This window comes from Salvia splendens, chromosome 1 (assembly GCF_004379255.2).
Source record: "Salvia splendens isolate huo1 chromosome 1, SspV2, whole genome shotgun sequence".
Lineage (NCBI taxonomy): Eukaryota > Viridiplantae > Streptophyta > Magnoliopsida > Lamiales > Lamiaceae > Salvia > Salvia splendens.
Window position 1 is genome coordinate 2589617 of NC_056032.1, and position 19848 is coordinate 2609464.

Consider the following 19848-nt stretch of genomic DNA (forward strand, 5'->3'; position numbering starts at 1 on the left):
GGCTGCAAAAACTAATCAGCATTTTCGAATAATCACATCTGCATGAGAAGAGCTTGCTATACTTGGCACCTTTTCTTGAGCCAAAATGAACGTTTCTTGATTTGCTCCATACATTCTTAGTCGAAGTACCATATCTTCTCGAGCATGTGAGCATTTCTCAACAATACTTCAACCACTTGAATGACACGCTCCAAGTGATCTCGACTATCTTAAGTCGGGGCAGGGAGCTACATGCATCTGTTGGAGTTGCATCACCCTCGACGATGTAGGGTTCTTCATCTTGGAATAGAGAATTGAGGTGCATCTGTTGAATGAATTGTATCGAATGATGTGGTTATGAAAAGATTTAGTATGAACTGTTGGAGTTGCATACTAGAAATCATGCGTTAAGATATAACGAGAGGTAAGTTAATTCAAACTATAGAAGCATGCTAGGTCTCGTTTTAACCGCGCAATTTACCCTAAACACGCAAATTCAACTCTTCCAGCGCCGGAGATAATCATGTCCATGGCATCTTCAGACAATGACTTCGCCTGAGCCGATCCCACCTCACGCTCTCACCAATGCTCAATTCAACGTAGATTAGAGTTAATTTTGTGATGGAAGAGCATGAATAGAGGCGGGGATGAGGAACGTAGAAGAGATCGGTCATCCGGAATAGCTCACAGAAATAATAGGGCAAAATTGGGTTCCAAATGGAGCTCTTCCACTTTGCGATCGATAGCGAAGAGCAGGATTGAATCGATATAAGCAGACATGTCGGAGTTGAAATTGATGTCTATGGTGAATTTGAGGAGCTCTCCAACGTGCGAAAACCCAATTCACGAAGGTTTGGAATTTGTCGAAATCGGCGGTGGTGGAGATGGAGGGAGGGGACGGTGGTCCAGAGATGTTTGAAACGTTTGGAGAGAAGGGATGTGGTGAGGAGATCTGTGATTGGTAAAAGGGAGAGAGTCGGGCAAATCACTGAGGCGATCAACGTCCATTGTTGCTGATTTTTGGAATTAAGAAGATGAAAAAGGAATGGTGGTGAGGAAAAAGCAGCTATCAACAGGAAGATATAAATGAGATACAGTGACATGAAGACTAAACGACGTCAGGTGATACTTGAAAGTCGGTTAGAATGGAAGTGCAGAAGTCCGATGAAGAAGATGAAGAGTTTTCGTATAGTGAGTGATTCAATACTGATAGATATTTTATCAATTGTTAAATTTGTGAAAATGAAAAATTGTGAATTTAGTCTATTTTTAATAATCAGCTGTAAAACTATGAATTTTAATTTTTTATAAAAAATTCATGATGAAATATTTTGATTTTTTATTTATAAGGCGTTGATTTGGCACACATACATGTGTATTTTAAACTGATGACATGGTTAAAATGTATTGAGAAAAATGGTTTCTTTGTAGAATTTTGCAGATGCCACATTAGATATAATTTCAAACTCTGTTGGGAAAAATGAGAAATATGTTTACATAACAAGTGAGGATATGAGGAGAGAGGCAATCAAGAAAACTGGAGCAATTTCCTCACTTTCTAGTGCCATATTCATTTCAAAAAGGAGCACATTAATGGGAAAAGGGTGTATGGCTCAAAGGCACACACACTCCCTCAAAATCGAGTGTGGCGCTAGCTGCGCTGCAGCAATGATCCATCCCTCTTGATCCGTGTTGATGTGAAAACTGTTATATATGCAAGTGAAGCATCTGCAGTGGAACGCGAGAATCACACCAACTTTGTTGATGCTTGGCGGTTGAGGTGTTTTGGGATGTCCAGACCATAATTGGTTGTGTGGTCCAATTCTTGGCAATGCCGTGCTCGTATTTTGTCCGTGGAGAAGGTGTGGAGCACCGGGAGCCCTTCAATGTGCGACTCACCGCCCTTTCCATGGAGGTGTTCGGAGAGTTTGAGGGAGCCTAATATGTCAGGCGTTGCTTTCTCAATTCTCTTGTATGTAAGCTCATGGAAGCGGACAACAGTTGTACTAAGTTGATTTAGTTTATGTCTTGAACATATTTGGTGGAGAATTCATCCAATTCTAGAATTCTTGACCATGTTCTTGACGCCAACATCGAGATTAACTTGTTATTTAAGACTAACTTATTTTAAAATTATCTTAATCGGTCCAAGATATATTTTGTCACATGGAGAAAGTCAAAAAACATAAATTAACCAAGATTGATCCTACAAATCATTATCTTGAAATTAAGTATTGGTTTTAACTATCCAGCCGAATTATATCTAATCCATGAAATCAAACACCACCGTCACAAAATGCATTTTGTCTCATTTTGTTTCTAGTTGACCTCAAAATGAACTTCATATTTTTGTCTTCAATATGCATGGAATTGAATATTGTCATCGTTTCATTTTTCATAGAAGAGTGATCTAAAAAGAGTTGAAAGAAAACACAAAACGATCACTATTTTGTTTATATGACATTTTTCTGCTAAATTTGAAAACTGCGTAGTCATTTTCATGTCTGGAATTTCTAGATTGCTTTGCTTGGTAAAGAGAGTTAATTAGTAGTACTACTAGTATTTGCCAAGAATGTCGAACACAAACGGTATATATACATATAAAAGTTACTCCAACTCACATCAGCCTCACATAATTTATGTCACACATACACATACACACACACAGTTGCAACATCAGCCAAGAAAGTAAACAGAGTCCAAAAAAAACAGACACATTATTTAAACTTACACATTCCTATGACAAGGTTTCACCTTCACAGAATCGAATCAACATTCTTGAAGGTTGAATCCAAGATTATTCTATAACTTATCTTCACATTGTTACACAACAGAGACTAAAAACTAGAGAACATGATAACTTTCATACGATGTACTATGTCTCAATGCGCACCTTTCTTTTGCACCGTCACTAAATCCATAGTAGAACCATAAGTAGCGTTGAGTGCCTCAGCACACCATCCATGGCCATCGTCTACAGTTGGCATACGGACTTCCATGACCGGAGCTGCAGGGTTTTGAGCACCCGGCATGATCACCCCTGCAAAAGCCCTTAGAACATTTGCTGCATCGATGTCCAAGCAAATGTTGATCTCTGGAACACCTTTTGGTGCTGGTGGTATCCCCGTGATTTTGAAATATCCCAAGAGATGGTTCTTCTCCACAGCTTTCCCGTCGCCTTCGTAGATGATGATCAAAGCCTCAGCTTGGTTATCATGCACAGTCGTGAAGATCATGTCGCGTCTAACTGACGTCGTCGTATTCTGATGTATGATGGGGATGAAGCTGTTTCCATCTGCTCTCACTCCAATGCTCAACGGTGTTGCTTGAATAGTTAGAAGGTCCAAACTCCCGAAAGGATCGTTGACTCCAGAAGCTACCGCGCCTTCTAGAGCTGCCCCTCTGACTGCAGCTTCCAACGGGTTGATCCCCATGTATGGATCCTTTTTGCAGACACCCGTGACAATCTTTTGCAGCATAGGAATGTTGGAGCAACCACCAACCAGAATAACATCACTTATATCCCCTATGTCTACCTTTGCATCGTGCAAGCAATGTTTGATTAGACTCTCACATTTCTCAAAGATTTCTCTATTCACTTGCTCGAATTCTTCTCTATCCAGAACCTTGCATATCTTTCTCCCGCCCAAGTCAATGTCAATTTGAACACTAGATTGGGTTGAGAGTTTGTGGATAGCATCTTGTGTTGCAACACGAAGCAACCCCATTCTAGTGATCTCTTCAATCCCACGGGTCGAGAAGTGACTGTCCATATCAGGTAGGAGGTGGCGCATCGTGTTCAGAAGTATGTCTTCGCCTCCTATTACATTTCCTGCTAAGGCTTTTATCTGGGACACTCCTCCTGCAGTGGCAGAGACCGCTACATCGCAAAATCCAGCACCCATGTTGAAAATAACAACAATTTTCTCACTTCCACTGCTCATGTTGTCGTGCGCGTTCTGCTGCTGTTGTGCATACAACAATGCAACTGCAGTTGGTTCGGGCATCAGCCTCAGGACTTGAAGACCAGCCATGGCACATGCCCTTTCGACCCGAGTCAGTTGGAACCGGCTAAACGACACCGGAATGGTCAAGACAACACTGTGCACTGGACGCTTGAGCCGAAGCTCAGCCATTGTTTTCAGCTCAATGAGAAATATTGCAAGAACTTCTTCGGGAGTAGTCGACCTCCACATGTTCTTAACTAGCGCTGCAATAAACGGCCTCGCACCGATGTTCAGGGTCTGCACCAGGAAAGGGAGGCATTTGCTCGCGTGAACAACAGGGTCTGTGTCAACCCTACCAACCAGACGTTTTATGTTGAAGATTGCAGCCCCGGATAACATCTCATACTCATGAGCCAATTGATTGCTCACGCCTCCAGCAGGAATCTTGTCTTTGAAGGTGACATACGACCGCATCAGCTTCTGGTTCCGCGTGTTTCTGATAAGTTCCACCCCCGAGCCACTCCAGACTGCAACGCTACATTGTGAAGTACCAATGTCAATTCCGATTGCAATCTCTGGCAGAGGTGAAGAAGATTTGTCCTCTCCAGTAGTTTCGCTGTCAGACACTACAGTATATGCTGGTTCCGCCATTCTTGAAAATCACAAACGCCTACAAAACATAGCATTTCAGTAAAATAATCAAATCATGAAACCAATCTGAAAGAAATTATTAACAAAAATCCTCTCTTTGATCACTCTTATATGGCTCTTCAATGCTTGTATCTCAATAACACTAATTGAAAAGTCTGTGAGCTTGAAATGGTAAAAACATCCATCAATCGACTTCGAATTCCTAACCTATAGCATTCTGATCTAATTTACCAATTTGCAAAGAACTAAATGCCACTCAGGATTTTCAACAAACACCAAGTGACCAAATTAACACACTTTCCATCTATATCAGAAAAATCTAGAACACTTGCATTTTTCCAAACCCTCCATTTTAGTTCAAAATTTTCTTCTCAAACTCAACACATTGATGATGCAATCACTAGAAGAGAAAACTAAAGAGTAATACGAAAAAAAGGAAATTTACACAACTATCATCCAGATGAATGAACAAACCTAACTCAAAATTGATCCACCTCATTCAATTTCTAATCCAAATACTCGTCATTCTAGAAAGCGATATCAAACCAAACTGAGGCAAATGCAGAATATACCAAAAAATTGCAGCAGATTATAAAACAGAATCAGCAAAAGCAAGACACAAAGCGTGAAGAGATTGCTATTGAATTTGAAGAACTAACCGGTTAGAATTTGAAGAAAGTGAGCTAGATAGATTGCTATTTTAAAGCTTATTTGTGGAATTTTCTGGAAAATGAGAGAGAAAGAGGTGACAGTTTTATGTATGCAAAGGTGCTCACTCGCATTCTCTAGATCATCCCAGAGAGAGATACGTATACCTATTTTTTTTAAATATTTCTTTGCTGGAGTATAATTTTTTAAATTTTTTTGCCTTTTTGATGTTCAAATTTTTTTGTTTCGCGTAGATCATGTTTTAAATATTAATATACTACTAAGACTGAAATTCTACTTTAAATTTTAACTCTTTTATTCTCTGTATATTTATCATTGTAATTTACTGTATATGTTAATGAAAATTTGAAAGAAATTTATTAAATCCCACATTAGAATCCTAATTGACTGAAAATTAAAAATAGAAAGCAAGAAAAAGGAATCTAGGCCCAATAAAATTGTTATAACTTTAAAGCCCAAGTCAGATTAGAAAAATGTTTTAAAATGAGGCGCAAGGCTCTCTCGTAAGGAAAATTAAAACAAAGTTTCCGATACTCCTCCGTCCTCCAAATATTGTCCCACTTTGATCCGATATAGATTTTAAGAAATATAAATGGGTTGAAAAAGTTAGTGAAATATGGATCTATTTTTATATATATTAATTTTATAATAAAATGTGAGTATGAATGGGTTAGTGGAATATGAGATTCACTACAAAAAATGGTAAAAAGTGTAATCTGACAAATTTTATGGGATTGATAAAAATAGAAAAATGAGGCAAACTTTCAGGACCGAGTGTTACATGAAAAAATAAAGGTTTGAGAAGATCAAAGAGCTACGAATAAACGAACCGAAGTAAGAAAATAGGGAAAGTTGTGGAAGTAAAAAAAAAAAGCAGTGACGAAGTTAGTTGAAAATGTTGTTGGTTAAATGTTAAATTGACGTGACAAAGTGCTTAGTTAAGTTGTTACAAATGTTAAAAACTCGGCTTATCATAAACTGTAATCACGCAACTCGGCTTATCATAAACTGTAATCACGCACACACACAACTTGTGAAATGAAATTGGTTCTTCTATATCTTTATACATGAATGTATATTCTGATAATACCATAGGCTAAAAATGATTCAATTAAAATCAACAAATTGATATTAATAGACATGTATGGAAAAGCTCATGTTTTCTGAACATGGTCTGGATATTTTTGGTTTTAGGGATATTAGTATATAAAATCATAACTAAATTTTGATATTTCCTACAAACTTTAAAATTGGTTTAAAATATCATAAACACTACATATTTATTGTTTGTTATTTCCCAACCCAATCCAAATAAGATATTTTTGAGAAAAAATTTTATTCTACGTGGCCAACGGTGAAATATTTATGATATTTTAGATCACTTTTTAAATTCGTGACAGGTAGGATAAAAGGCCACGTAGAAAATCACATTGATTTAGCACATAGGTTAGTTGAATATGATGATTGAATTACCATGAGAAATAGCAAACGAAATATAAATTTTGTGATATTTTCGACCAATTTTAAAGTTTGTGAAAAATATCAAATTTGGTTCAAGTTTATAATTTTAGGGATCAATATTTGTCAGTATCTATTAAAATTAGGCGAATTTTAGGCCATTTCTATGTTAAACCTGTAATCTTTGAAACGTTGATTCTTGTTTCAGCTTTCAATAGCGAAAGCGGCATTTCTATTCAACTTCTGACTTTTTTATAGTTAACAAATATTCATGTTTCAGCTTTCAATAGCGCAGGTGGCATTTCTATTCAACTTCTGACTTTTTTATAGTTAACAAATATTCCTGATTCAGCTTTCAATAGCTTTCAATAGCAAAGGCGGCATTTCTATTCAACTTCTGACTTTTTTTTAGTTAACAAATATTCCTATAGGATCGTGATAAATTGAGATTTTTTAGACTAATTAAGAATTGAGATGCATTATTAACCATTCATTTTTATTAAATGAGTGGTCCAGAATTTGCCACATGGAAAATATAATGTCAACTACCTATACAATTCATATCAACTACACACATAAAATGTCAACTATGTGTACAATCCATATCAACTATGTGTACAATTCATGTCAACTACACACATATAATGTCAATTACATATACAATTCACGTCAACTATACACATATAATGTCAACTATAAGTTGTTGACATTTGATGTGCAGACTATTGACATTTGATGTGCAGGTTATTGACGATAATACCCCCGAGTTGACATAATCTACTTGCAGTTGACATTTCAAAAATATTGTGGATGAGTGGCTGAAAATCATCTCAATTATCAATTAAGCTAAAAAATCTCAACCTAATAGGACCTTATTCTTATATATAATATATATGCACCTATTGGGTTGTGATCAATTGAGATTTTTTAGCCTAATTGAGAATTGAGATGCATTATCAGCCACTCATTTTTATTAAATGAGTGGTCCAGAATTTGGCACATGGAAAATATTTTTAGATTAATTAATTATGAAAGGGCAGAATGGTAATTTCATGGTACATTTTATTCAATAAATATATATTTTTTTAATTTTTTTATTTTAAATTTTAAAAAAATTGTCAACTACATGTACAATTCATGTCAACTACACACATATAATGTTAACTATGTGTACAATCCATGTCAACTACATATACAATTCATGTCAACTACACACATATAATGTCAACTACATATACAACACATGTCAACTATACACATATAATGTCAACTATAAGTTGTTGACATTTGATGTGCAGACTATTGACGATAATACCCCCGAGTTGACATAATCTACTTACCGTTGACATTTCAAAAATGTTGTGGATGAGTGGCTGAAAATGCATCTCAATTCTCAATTAAGCTAAAAAAAATCTCAACCTAACAGGACCCTATAGTGCATCCAAATTAATTTATTTAAAGACGCTTCCATGCAAGTTCAAAGCACTAATTAATTGAGTGATGAATTTCTCTGTTTCTTTTGCTGTAATATTAAACATTTGTGTTACTATTTTAGTTGCAACAGAAGCAACAAAAATATTATGTCCAATTAAAACCTTGATCCAGCTCGGAGATTCCCTATCCGACACGGGGAATGCCATACGCCTCCTTCCTGTGGGCCCCACGCTCCCGGCAGCCCGCCTTCCCTACGGCAAAACTTTCCCTGGCCTGCCCACCGGCCGTTGGTCCGATGGTAGACTCATCATAGACTACGCAGGTGAGTATATTACACGAAAATACTGTATATTTTTTAGAAATAGAGGGAACTGAACATATTTTGATTGGGCAGCTATGGGTCTTGGGCTTCCATTGGTGAACCCATATTTCAATAAGAACGCTTCGTTCAGAAATGGAGTGAATTTTGCGGTGGCCGGAGCTACTGCGCTCAATGCTTCTTTCTTCCTTTCTAGAGGGATTATTGTTCCTAGTGTTGGATCATTGGACCTTCAACTACGTTCATTTCGTACCTACCTTGCCTCAATTTGCTCCACCCCTCCAGGTTACTTATAACTACCTACATTGTGTGTGAGATAAAACCTTTAAACCTTGTCAGTGTTTAAAAGAAGCAGTTTCTCTCACCTTTTTCTTGTCGGTAGGTCACAAATTCTCTCACTTTTAATTCTATATACATTAACTCTTTTAATAATAGAAGCAAAAGCAAAAATAATACTATAGTATTGTAATTGAAGAATACCTCGTTCAAGAAAGAAGTATTTTAAACAGAAAGGAGAATTGGAGAAAGAGAGAGAAGTGGGATACTACAACACAGTGGGCAGAGCAATTGGAGAAGAGTAGTGTAGTATGTGAATTTGCCGATGGTCTTGGATAACCCTAATATTAAATAAATTTTAATGAATTACTAAAATACCCCTGAATTTTATTAAAAAAGTGTTGGGGGTTCCATGTTACTCCCATGACTCTTAACAAATATGCCACTGAATTCAATCTAGTGATGCATGACTAAATCAAAACGCCATATTTGGCTAGAAAATGGGACTAGCTATTTTGGTTTTTGAACTATAACGGGTCCTGATGGGCCCAACCAGAAGGTTAGGAACCGGCTTATCGATTCTATAAGTTCGGCTTATCGATTCTATAAGTTCGACACGGTTTCAAAATTTTGAAACACCAATAGTCAATTGCTAGCTTTGGGCCCGGATCATGAAAAATTTAAGAAAATGAGAAAAATTCAAAAAGAATGTGGGGATTGGAGTCATTGGCGGACACACTAAGGGAGGGGGAATGACTTAAGCCCCTCCCAAGAAGTATTTTTTTGTGTTTTTTTCTACTTTAAAAATTTTCAAAAATTTCAAGTACTCATATCAATCCTCACCAAATTAATGCCAATGAAGAATAAATCTCTGAAAGTTGAATGATAGGAAGGGCTGAACTTTTAAAATGGTTGTTGTGTGTGTTCGTGATGAACTGATCTTAAGTTAAATAAAAATGGCTGATATAGTTTTGGGGAAGAAGATGACTCAATTCCCAAAGTGAATAATACTAATAAATGATATTTTTAATTAGTGTTATTTTAGTTTTAGAAATTAGAGCCGTGCGTGTCTCACATTTTTAAATTGGTTCATACTTTTATTTTGTAATTAAGTTTAGTGATTAATTAAACTTTTTATTCATTTTCTTTTCAATTCAATTCAATTATGTAAATATTTACTTTATTGGTATAAAAATTAAAAATGAAAATTGAAAAAATATCATGGATTGAATGTGTAATTTATTTCATATAGGATTTGTAATTAATTGAAAAATAATTGATCTTCACATGATTTAAGTTTAAGATGTCGAGTTTGTAATTCTATAATTACATTTTGAGGTGTTTTAATTGAAATTTTGATATTTTATTTAATACATATATATATTTTTCTCAGATATATATGCTATATATTACTATAAAAATACTCTCCGTCCGTGATATATTATTTAAAATTTTTTATTATATTTATGTCCGAGTTCTAAGAATCGTAGAGAAATATGAGTGGAAAAAAATCATGAAATTTGTGTAATACTCCTACTTTATATATTAGTTTACATAAAATTATTTTTCGACGATGGACTATAAGAAAATATGAGATAATTATTCGCGAACAATAAAGTATATACAATTCAGCCCCTACCACAATTTTTTTCTGCGTCCGCCATTAATTGGAGTCGAAATTATATAGCCCCCCAACTCTTTATAGTGTCTAGTATTCTACTATGTCCATCTAATATTATATTTATCATTATTCTATTTTGAAAAATAAAAACAGAATGTGGTGATTATCTTAGACGAGCTCTGATTTTCGTGGGTGAAATTGGAGGAAATGACATCAACTTTCCATTGTCACAAGGCAGATCCCTCGAAGAAATCCGAACCTACATTCCTTTCATAAATCAAGCTATTGCTAATGCCACAAGAGTAATTATTTACATACGATTTTCATTATTTTATTTTATTATTCTATAGATAGCTTATTCTTATATTCAAATCCCTTATTAATAATTCACCATTTGCTTTTATTAAATTCACAACTCGTATTTCTATATAAATGACACAGGATATTATTCGAGCCGGTGCCACCCGATTGGTGGTTCCCGGAAATTTTCCGATCGGTTGCTTCCCTTTCGTCCTTGCTGCATTCAGCAACAATGATTCCACAATGTACGACGAACTTGGTTGCGTAAGAAGCGCCAACAACCTCGCAATTTACCAAAACAGTAACTTGCAAATTGCATTGGAAGCTCTCAGGAGGGAATTTCCCGGTGTATCCATAATCTATGTAGATTATTACAACGCTTTCCTAACAACTTTTCGCTTGGCGCCCTTATTTGGTGAGCACTCACTAATACTGTTATAGATTAATTCCTGACAAATTAAATAAGAATAGTAGTTAGGAGTCATTTCGGTTGCCATATTATCTCTTGTTCAGTCTTTACAATACCAAGTCTACATTGTATCTCATGATTATTCATCTAACCTCATGATTAATTTAATCTTAGATAAATCTCATTTTAACTTGTTTTATATTGTATTTTACTACTCTTATTTTGTCTAACAAGCCAACGTCACCATAATGTTCTTTTTCTCTTAACCAATTCGCAGGATTAAACCGAACAACTTTACTAACACCATGTTGTAAAAGCAGACAATACAATCTTCTCAATTCCGAGTTTTGTGGGAACCCAACCGTGCCGGTTTGCTCGAACCCGGGGCAATATATACATTGGGATGGCCTCCATTTGACACAAGAAGCTTATCGCCGTATATCCCAATTTGTTATACCTAATATTCTCCCTACAGTCATATGTTAATTAATTTACTTGAGACTAAACATATTGAAAAAGTGACGATGTACTATTTATTTGAATAAAACATGTTGGAAAATCATTGTGTTACATTCTTGTATTCATTTTCCTTAAATAAAATTGTTCCCTTAATGGTGATATTTTATTTCACATAACAAGGCTTGAGCTCATACTACTAATATTAAATTTTAGGTAAGTTCAGTTTAGGTTGCGTGTTAATTGAGTTCGATCTAATAGGAATAAAGTTTATTCGGGTTAAAATTTACAACCTTTATCCTGAATTTTTGGATTTTAGACTTGCCAAACGGCTTAAAAGCATGAATTATCTTTTATGATTGTCTCATACTCCCTACATCCCGCTTTAGCAGTGTCAGTTGCTTTTGAGCACTCATTTTGTAAAAATGATAATAAATAGTTAAAGTGGAGAAATGGTAAAATAAGAGAGAGAATAATGTAGACAAGATCTTCTCTATATTATTCTCCCTCTTACTTTATCATTTCTTCATTTTAACTATTTATTATCATTTTTATAAAACGAGTGCCCAAAAGCAACTAGGACTGCTAAAGCGGGACAGATGGAATACAATTTAACTATATAACTTTCAAAAGTAGCAAATCAAACCAAAATTTTGTATCTTTCACAATAGTCTGGTACAATTAAAATTGTGATGGAAATTTATTGCAACTTTTGTAGCTTTTGTCATTATATCTTCACCATATACACGGTCACCATCTAAAAATTGACCATCATAATGTAATAACAATACCAAATTTGTCATATAAAGTGTATTCCACATTATTATCAACTTACACTTTCCTTACATACATATTTATCATTATAGGATAAAAGTATACCCAATTAATCTTTATATCTAAGAAGTGGCCTGTTTGTTTGACACGAATTGTGTTACAAAATAATGTGATTCTCAGTTATTAATTTTTATAATTGTAGGAGTATAAAACATAAAAAATAATCTATTTTCGACTATTAAAATACAAGCAAATAAGGAAAATATTTGAGTCCTAAAATCCATGGAAGTTATATAAAATACTATTTAAATTACTTTTGTCATCGTAATCTAGGTATTTTTTTTTCTTTATATAGGATTTTAAAAGATCTACTATCTATTTATTTGTGTTTCTTCATCTCCGCTACTCCGCCCATGAGTGTATACAATCTCGCTAACACTCTAGATTTTTGATATTTTGTATTATTGACAAATTTATAGTTTTTGAATTGCGCTTTGTTTTTGTTCTCACTTAAATAGTAGCAGCACTTTTTTATATTTCACGATTTATAAAACTATTTTTTAAAAATAAAAAATAGTATAATTAAACACAAAATCGTATTTTCCATGAATCATAATCTAAAAATCATATCACCAGAATTAGAGAATCATAATACAAAAATCATAATCACAAGAAAAATGTTTGTTGAACTTTCCTAACAATCCTAACGAAATATACGATTATCATAAAAGGCAAATTTTATTTTAGAATTAATCAAATCGTTTAATATTAACCAAATCCCAATGTATATAAAATAGAGGGGTCAAAACGTAAATACGAAAGCCTCAGTGTGCGATTTGAAAAGTAATATAATACACACAATCAAGAGATGAAAAATATAAACAGAAGGGAAAAGCTAAAAAGATCGAGAGGGATTCACAGCCTACCGAAGTCTCTCTTCTCCTCAGGTGGCTTTTTCTTTCCCCCCCTCTCCGTATTTGCAATTATTCACGAATATTTACTGTTTATGCGTGAGCATGGCGTATAATTTTTTTATGTGGGTATGTAAAATTGTGTTTGCGCGTATTTTTTCTGCGATCGGTCTTGAGTTGTTTGTGTTCTGATTGATTGTGGGTAATTGGATTGATATGAGTCTCGTTTTTCCGGATTCAAGCTGATTCAGAATCGAATTCCACGTTCTGGGGTTAGGTTTTTGTTTGATTTGGCTAGGTTATACTTATATTTTAGGGTTTTTTACATCCGAGCTGAGTTGTTTTTATTTGTTTATTTTAGTGTTTGTGGGTTTCGTTTGGATTAATTGAGTTGTTGAACCTATGTTTTATGATTGTACTGTTATTGAAACTTGTTAGAATGTAAAATATTCTGGGATATACTGTTGGTTTCCTGTTGAATTTAAATGGTGTGATTATTTATTAATTTTGATTTTTTTTACATATTGAGTGATATCATTGATCGTGATGGTTGTGCATTTTGTGGTTAAATGCAGTTCTTTTTAAAGTATGTTGTTCATGGGTTGCAATCTGCGTCCTTTTATATTTTGTTCATTATTTTTCTTGTTACTTCAAGCTTCGCCTTGTATTTTTTATCGTAGAAAGAGAGAAAATTATTTCTATATTACACACACACACACACACACGTTAGTATTACTATTCAAGTAGTTTAAACTAAATAACTGTTTGATTTCGTTGGACCTAGCATCTAAATAATTTTTTCCTGGTTGCTCTTTGGTTTTGATTTGAGGATTGCCAGCTTTCTCTTTCTCTGAATTGAGCTTTTTGCTTATATGTATCATGGCAGGTGTTGAACCAGTTTAAGTGCTGATCTATATTCATCTTGTCTGGCACCGAAGATGACTATGAACCAGCGTAGCACGATTGATTTAGAACAAGGATGGGATTTTATGCAAAACGGGATAACGAAATTGAAAAATATTCTTGAAGGGCTGCCTGAGCCCCAGTTCAGTTCAGAGGACTACATGATGCTCTACACGTATTATTCGGCGCTCTATATTCTTTTACAGTTGAATAGATTTTTATGCTGTTGTCAACTGTTTAAAGAGTTCCCTTGATTCTAAATTTACAGGACAATCTACAACATGTGCACTCAAAAGCCCCCACATGATTATTCTCAACAATTATATGACAAATACAAGGAGGCTTTCCAAGAATACATTACAACGACAGTAAGGAATTCAGATGATTTTTATTGCATTGCAAACAGTTTTATCATGATTCATGGTTTTTTATTGCAATATCATGTTTATTTCAGTTAGTGATTTCGTTTTTTTTTCTAATGTCCAAGCTAGCGTCTGAAGTTGATTGCTTTTATTCTGAAATAAAAAAAAAACAGGCTGTTTTAATTATTCCCAACATTTAAGAACTTTTGCTGATTTATTTATTTTGTTTCCATGGAATAATTTTGCTTGTTTTACTTTTTTTCTGTGAAAGGTTTTGCCTTCTTTAAAGGAAAAGCATGATGAGTTCATGCTAAGGGAGCTTGTACAAAGGTGGTCAAATCATAAGATCATGGTGCGATGGCTTTCAAGGTTCTTCCACTATCTTGATAGGTACTTCGTTGCCAGAAGGTCACTTCCAATACTTAGGGAAGTTGGTCTGTCATGCTTCCGGGACCTGGTACTCCATCTTCATCGTCAAGATGTTCTTTTGAACTTTCAGTTCCCCTTCTTTTATGCTTTGGGAAAATGCTTAAATCCTTATACCCATTTTCCTTATTTCCTTTTTAGGTATATGTGGAGTTATCTGGGAAAGTCAAAGATGCTGTTATTTCTCTGGTATGTAAAATTGTTATTCAGCTTCATTTTTAGTACATGTATTGTATACCCCTCTTTGGTGTATTAATTACTATATTTATTTTTAATAGATCGATCAAGAGCGAGAAGGGGAGCAAATAGATCGAGCTTTGTTAAAGAATGTATTGGACATATTTGTTGAGATAGGAATGGGGCAGATGGAATATTATGAAAATGACTTTGAAGCAGCGCTGCTAAATGACACAGCAGCTTACTATTCTCGAAAAGCTTCAAATTGGATCTTAGATGATTCATGTCCTGACTATATGCTAAAGGTTCTTTTTCTTAAAGAAAGATCTTTTTTCAACTGAAATTGTGGCCTCTGATAGTAGAGTTGCTCAGAGTTGCACATTCTGATTGACATGTTAATGTTACTCAAGATTGTGAGTATACAGTGCTTGCAACTGTTTTTGGTTCAGTTTCTAACTATCTTTCTCAAATTCAGGCTGAGGAGTGTTTGAAACGAGAAAAGGACAGGGTTGCTCATTATCTTCATTCAAGTAGTGAGACAAAGTTGCTTGAGGTTTGTATTTCTCCTTAATAAATTTTGTAGACATTTACCATAGATTAGCATCCAACTATTGTGATGTGTGCGGTCCGTGGTCCACTTGTGAAGACCTTTTAATCGTCATATTCAGTTTAGGCCGCTATAACTGTCTGTTATCTTTTCTATTCAAACAGAAAGTACAACACGAGCTGCTATCTGTGTACGCCACCCAGCTACTAGAGAAGGAGCATTCAGGTTGTCATGCTTTACTGAGGGATGACAAGGTACTTATTACTTAGGCTCCAAAGTCGGTTATTTTATTTATGTTTTTATGAGTTGCTATTATCGGTGCTAGTCATAACATTTTCATCCATTAGGTTGATGATTTGTCAAGGATGTATAGGCTATTTTCAAAAATACCTCGCGGTTTAGAGCCTGTTGCACAGATTTTTAAGCAGGTTTGTGATATTTTATTTATAGTCAATTTGCACTCAATTTGTCTTAGTAGTTAGTCGTATCTAAATTTTTTGTAAGGACTAACACTTCATTGTTTTCCAAATTCATAGCATGTTACTGCTGAAGGCACAGCTTTGGTCAAACAAGCCGAAGATGCTGCAAGTACTAAGAAGGTCAATCTTTAGTTTTTTTTCCAACCAATCTTTATGTGTCACTTAGCTTATGAACAACTGTTGTAAGTTATGTTGGGATACTTGGGTTGGGTAAAAAGGTCATGGTCAGTGTCTCCTATTTGGGTTTTGCAGGTTTCTTCAGTGTGTATGAAAATCACCTGCATAGTGCAAAGTCATTCTCTCATGCACATATAGTTTGATGTAGTGATCTAGTTATGAAATAATTTACATTATGAAAAATATTACTCTCCTATTACCAGTGTATGGTTTCACTTTGATTCTTTCCAATTACATGAAGGTACTATAATTCTCGTTCTTATGATGCCATTTGGCACTCATAATAAGTGAATAATATTAAATGCTACATTAAATTATTACAAGCCCTAAAATTCAATGGGTAACACAGTAAGTTTAATTGAATGACCTGTTTTTCTAAATATTTCTTAATCTAAGCAGAGAGCAACATGGACTAAAATGTGGGATTGAGCAACTCCATGTGGTTCTCTTTAAGAAAGAAAATGGTTTTTTGCCTTTGTGTTGCCCCATCTTATATGCTGAACTGCTGGAGTGACTCTTTATAGTTAGATGGATGTGATATATGAATTGTAAGACAGCATTTTAGCCCTTCATGTTAAGTTTGACACTTGGCAGTATAATGTACATGATGGTTGCTTTTGTTTCTGAAACACTGAAACTAAATATATATAGTTAGATGGATGTGATATATGAATTGTAAGACAGCATTTTAGCCCTTCATGTTAAGTTTGACACTTGGCAGTATAATGTACATGATGGTTGCTTTTGTTTCTGAAACACTGAAACTAAATATATAAGCATCCTTTTAATGAGAAATGTCATTTTTAACAGGCAGAAAAGAGAGATGTTATTGGATTGCAGGAGCAGGTACCACTATTCTGAAGTTTGTTATTATCATTCATCTATGATTTCACATTTTGGAATGTAATCATTCTTGTAATCCAGGTATTTGTGAGAAAAGTAATTGAGCTCCATGACAAATTCATGGCATATGTGAATGATTGTTTTCTAAATCACACGCTTTTCCACAAGGTTAGAATTCTAAAAGCCACTCATCTTCATATTCCTCTATACTACAGTAATAAACATGGAAGTTAATTTTACTTATATAACACACAGGCTCTCAAGGAGGCCTTTGAAGTTTTCTGCAATAAGGGAGTTGCTGGAAGTTCTAGTGCGGAACTTCTTGCCACATTTTGCGATAACATACTCAAAAAGGGTGGAAGTGAAAAATTGAGTGATGAAGCTATAGAAGAAACTCTGGAGAAGGTGTGTCTCGTGATAAAACTGTCTGCATTTATCGGTATATAGCATGTTTAAAACTGTGATTGAGGTCTCAAGTGTTTTTCAGGTTGTAAAACTGCTTGCTTACATTAGCGATAAGGATTTATTTGCTGAATTTTATCGGTAAGTTTATCTCTGTGATTTTAGTAACGTTTCTTAGTTTTATAATGCCGATGGACTATATCTTTACTCTGTCTGCTGCCATTTTGACAGGAAAAAGCTTGCACGACGTCTGTTATTTGATAAAAGTGCTAACGATGAGCATGAGAGAAGCATCCTAACAAAGTTGAAGCAGCAATGTGGTGGCCAATTTACCTCAAAAATGGAGGGAATGGTAAGTTTTGCAGTTTTGCTTACGATGGTCTATGACTTGGCAATCCTGTTGTAAGATGCATTTTTTCATGTCGTTTGCAATATTCCAGGTAACGGATTTAACCCTAGCTAGAGAAAATCAAGCAAGCTTTGAGGAGTATCTCAGCAATAGTCCAAATGCAAATCCAGGGATTGACTTGACGGTGACTGTTCTGACAACGGGTTTCTGGCCTAGCTACAAGTCCTTTGATCTTAATCTTCCAGCTGAGATGGTATGGTTGCAGAACAGAATCCCCCAACCCTTAAGAAAGCAGTGTCCTTTTTTCTCCTGTGGAATTCACTCTGCTACTAACCTCTCATTCTTTTTTCTGCTTGGGTTTTTTTGTTCTAGGTTAAATGTGTTGAAGTGTTCAAAGAGTTTTATCAAACAAAAACAAAGCATAGGAAACTTACATGGATATATTCTTTGGGCACGTGTAACATTAATGGAAAATTCGAACAAAAAACAATAGAGCTGATTGTGACTACTTATCAGGTACTTTTGTCTGGACAGATATCTGCTTATATTTCCTGATTTCTGTGACTGGTCTTAGTAATATTGATCTCTAATTTTCATTTTTCAGGCTGCTGCGCTGCTACTGTTTAATGCATCGGATAGATTAAGCTATCAAGAAATTATGACTCAGTTGAATCTATCGGATGACGACGTCATCAGACTGCTTCATTCACTTTCATGCGCTAGGTACAAGATTTTGACGAAGGAGCCTAACACCAAAACAATTTCTCCAACTGATATCTTTGAATTTAATTCTAAGTTCACGGACAAAATGCGAAGGATCAAGGTACACACGCTCCTATTTGCATGCATACGTGTCTTAGTGAGGGACGATTAATAAGCTAATTAACGTGTAAATGCAGATCCCTCTTCCTCCTGTGGATGAGAAAAAGAAGGTGATTGAGGATGTTGATAAGGACAGACGTTATGCAATAGATGCCTCAATTGTTCGTATCATGAAGAGTAGGAAGGTCTTGGGATACCAGCAGCTAGTTATGGAGTGTGTTGAACAATTGGGCCGAATGTTTAAGGTACTCTTTCGTGATAGTTGATTTGATTTTACTTTGTGGTTTGTGGCCCTTCACCCAAATGTAATTTTGCATTGTGCAGCCGGATGTCAAAGCAATCAAGAAGAGGATTGAGGATCTGATCACTCGTGACTACCTTGAACGGGACAAGGAAAACCCCAACTTGTTCAAGTACTTGGCGTAAATCCATACGTGCTTGCTGATGACCAAGCTTGCACGAATATGGAGACACACCAATCGAGCTCCGACTACTGTACAGTCTTCTGCATGTTTCCAGACCTTTGCTAAAGGGAATTCTTGTTCATTTTGCCCGAGTCTGGGTTAGGGAACGGCTGTCCCGACGAATTGGTTATGCGCTGGAAGCTCAACTGCAGTTGAGGCAGTGAGACTAGAATAGCTTTTTCTGGATTCCTTTCATGTACGTTTATTTCATTTTGATAACTTGTTTTGTTGAGGTTGGGTTTTTCTCTAAAGTAAATGTAAAGATTTAGTTGAAGCAATCATTTTGTGTCAAAGTTTTCTTACTGGTTTTGTATTAGCAATGCGTGGACCTTATTTTGAGAAATATTAATTACCTAATCAATGTGTATAACTTCGTATGTTTATGATGTTTCTAATATTTGTTTATAAAACAAATTTGATTTATTTGGCTTGAACAATGTGTTTATGATGATTCATTGTGCCACAACATTATTACAAATTTACACTGTATCAACCATGGATTTTATCATGATTCACAATGGTGAGGTGTCAGTTGAATATTTTGATGAATGAAGTATATAACAAAAAATGGGCAGATAGCCAATAAAATCACAAAATTTGTTGTATTCCGGTCTCTCTTGTAATTTTTTAAAATGGTTAACTAAATCATAATTTTAACGATTTTCTGAATTGTCCTATGGAGTGGGGAGAATT

General features: G+C 35.1%; 3 protein-coding genes across 5 annotated transcripts; 2 read left to right on the forward strand and 1 right to left on the reverse strand.

Annotated features, from left to right (window-relative positions):
* Positions 1–2554: 2554 nt before the first annotated feature.
* LOC121807959 (heat shock 70 kDa protein 8-like) lies at positions 2555–5391 on the reverse strand. Of its 3 annotated transcripts, none has more exons than XM_042208297.1 (2): positions 5237–5391; positions 2555–4596 (listed from the first exon to the last, which is right to left on the reverse strand). In XM_042208297.1, exon 2 carries the CDS (start codon positions 4575–4577, stop codon positions 2862–2864), a length of 1716 nt encoding a protein of 571 aa, XP_042064231.1. In that variant the 5' UTR covers positions 4578–4596; positions 5237–5391; the 3' UTR covers positions 2555–2861. The 3 variants fall into 3 exon arrangements, with proteins under 3 accessions (XP_042064231.1, XP_042064238.1, XP_042064244.1); XM_042208304.1 differs by lacking the exon at positions 5237–5391 and adding an exon at positions 5052–5226; XM_042208310.1 differs by lacking the exon at positions 5237–5391 and adding an exon at positions 5150–5215.
* Positions 5392–8204: 2813 nt separating this feature from the next.
* LOC121757570 (acetylajmalan esterase-like) lies at positions 8205–11633 on the forward strand. Its single transcript, XM_042153097.1, has 5 exons — positions 8205–8460; positions 8533–8742; positions 10508–10656; positions 10796–11069; positions 11341–11633. The coding sequence occupies exons 1-5, from the start codon at positions 8205–8207 to the stop codon at positions 11547–11549; spliced, it is 1098 nt and encodes a 365-aa protein (XP_042009031.1). The 3' UTR covers positions 11550–11633.
* A 1497-nt stretch (positions 11634–13130) lies between these two features.
* Positions 13131–19512, forward strand: LOC121807981 (cullin-1-like). Its single transcript, XM_042208320.1, has 20 exons — positions 13131–13240; positions 14091–14282; positions 14376–14475; positions 14741–14926; positions 15037–15084; positions 15174–15377; positions 15548–15625; positions 15784–15873; positions 15967–16047; positions 16156–16218; positions 17086–17121; positions 17200–17286; positions 17374–17523; positions 17606–17661; positions 17752–17872; positions 17961–18122; positions 18242–18385; positions 18474–18692; positions 18769–18936; positions 19016–19512. The coding sequence occupies exons 2-20, from the start codon at positions 14143–14145 to the stop codon at positions 19115–19117; spliced, it is 2235 nt and encodes a 744-aa protein (XP_042064254.1). The 5' UTR covers positions 13131–13240; positions 14091–14142; the 3' UTR covers positions 19118–19512.
* Positions 19513–19848: the final 336 nt, after the last annotated feature.

Coding starts and splice junctions, on each gene's coding strand:
- LOC121807959 (XM_042208297.1), bottom strand. CDS start 4,577: ATGGCGGAACCAGCATATACTGTAGTGTCTGACAGCGAAACTACTGGA.
- LOC121807981 (XM_042208320.1), top strand. CDS start 14,143: ATGACTATGAACCAGCGTAGCACGATTGATTTAGAACAAGGATGGGAT. Junction 17,287..17,373: donor ATCACACGCTTTTCCACAAG/GTTAGAATTCTA, acceptor TATAACACACAG/GCTCTCAAGGAGGCCTTTGA. Junction 18,693..18,768: donor ACAAAATGCGAAGGATCAAG/GTACACACGCTC, acceptor GTGTAAATGCAG/ATCCCTCTTCCTCCTGTGGA.
- LOC121757570 (XM_042153097.1), top strand. CDS start 8,205: ATGAATTTCTCTGTTTCTTTTGCTGTAATATTAAACATTTGTGTTACT. Junction 8,461..8,532: donor ACTCATCATAGACTACGCAG/GTGAGTATATTA, acceptor TTGATTGGGCAG/CTATGGGTCTTGGGCTTCCA. Junction 8,743..10,507: donor AATTTGCTCCACCCCTCCAG/GTTACTTATAAC, acceptor AAATAAAAACAG/AATGTGGTGATTATCTTAGA.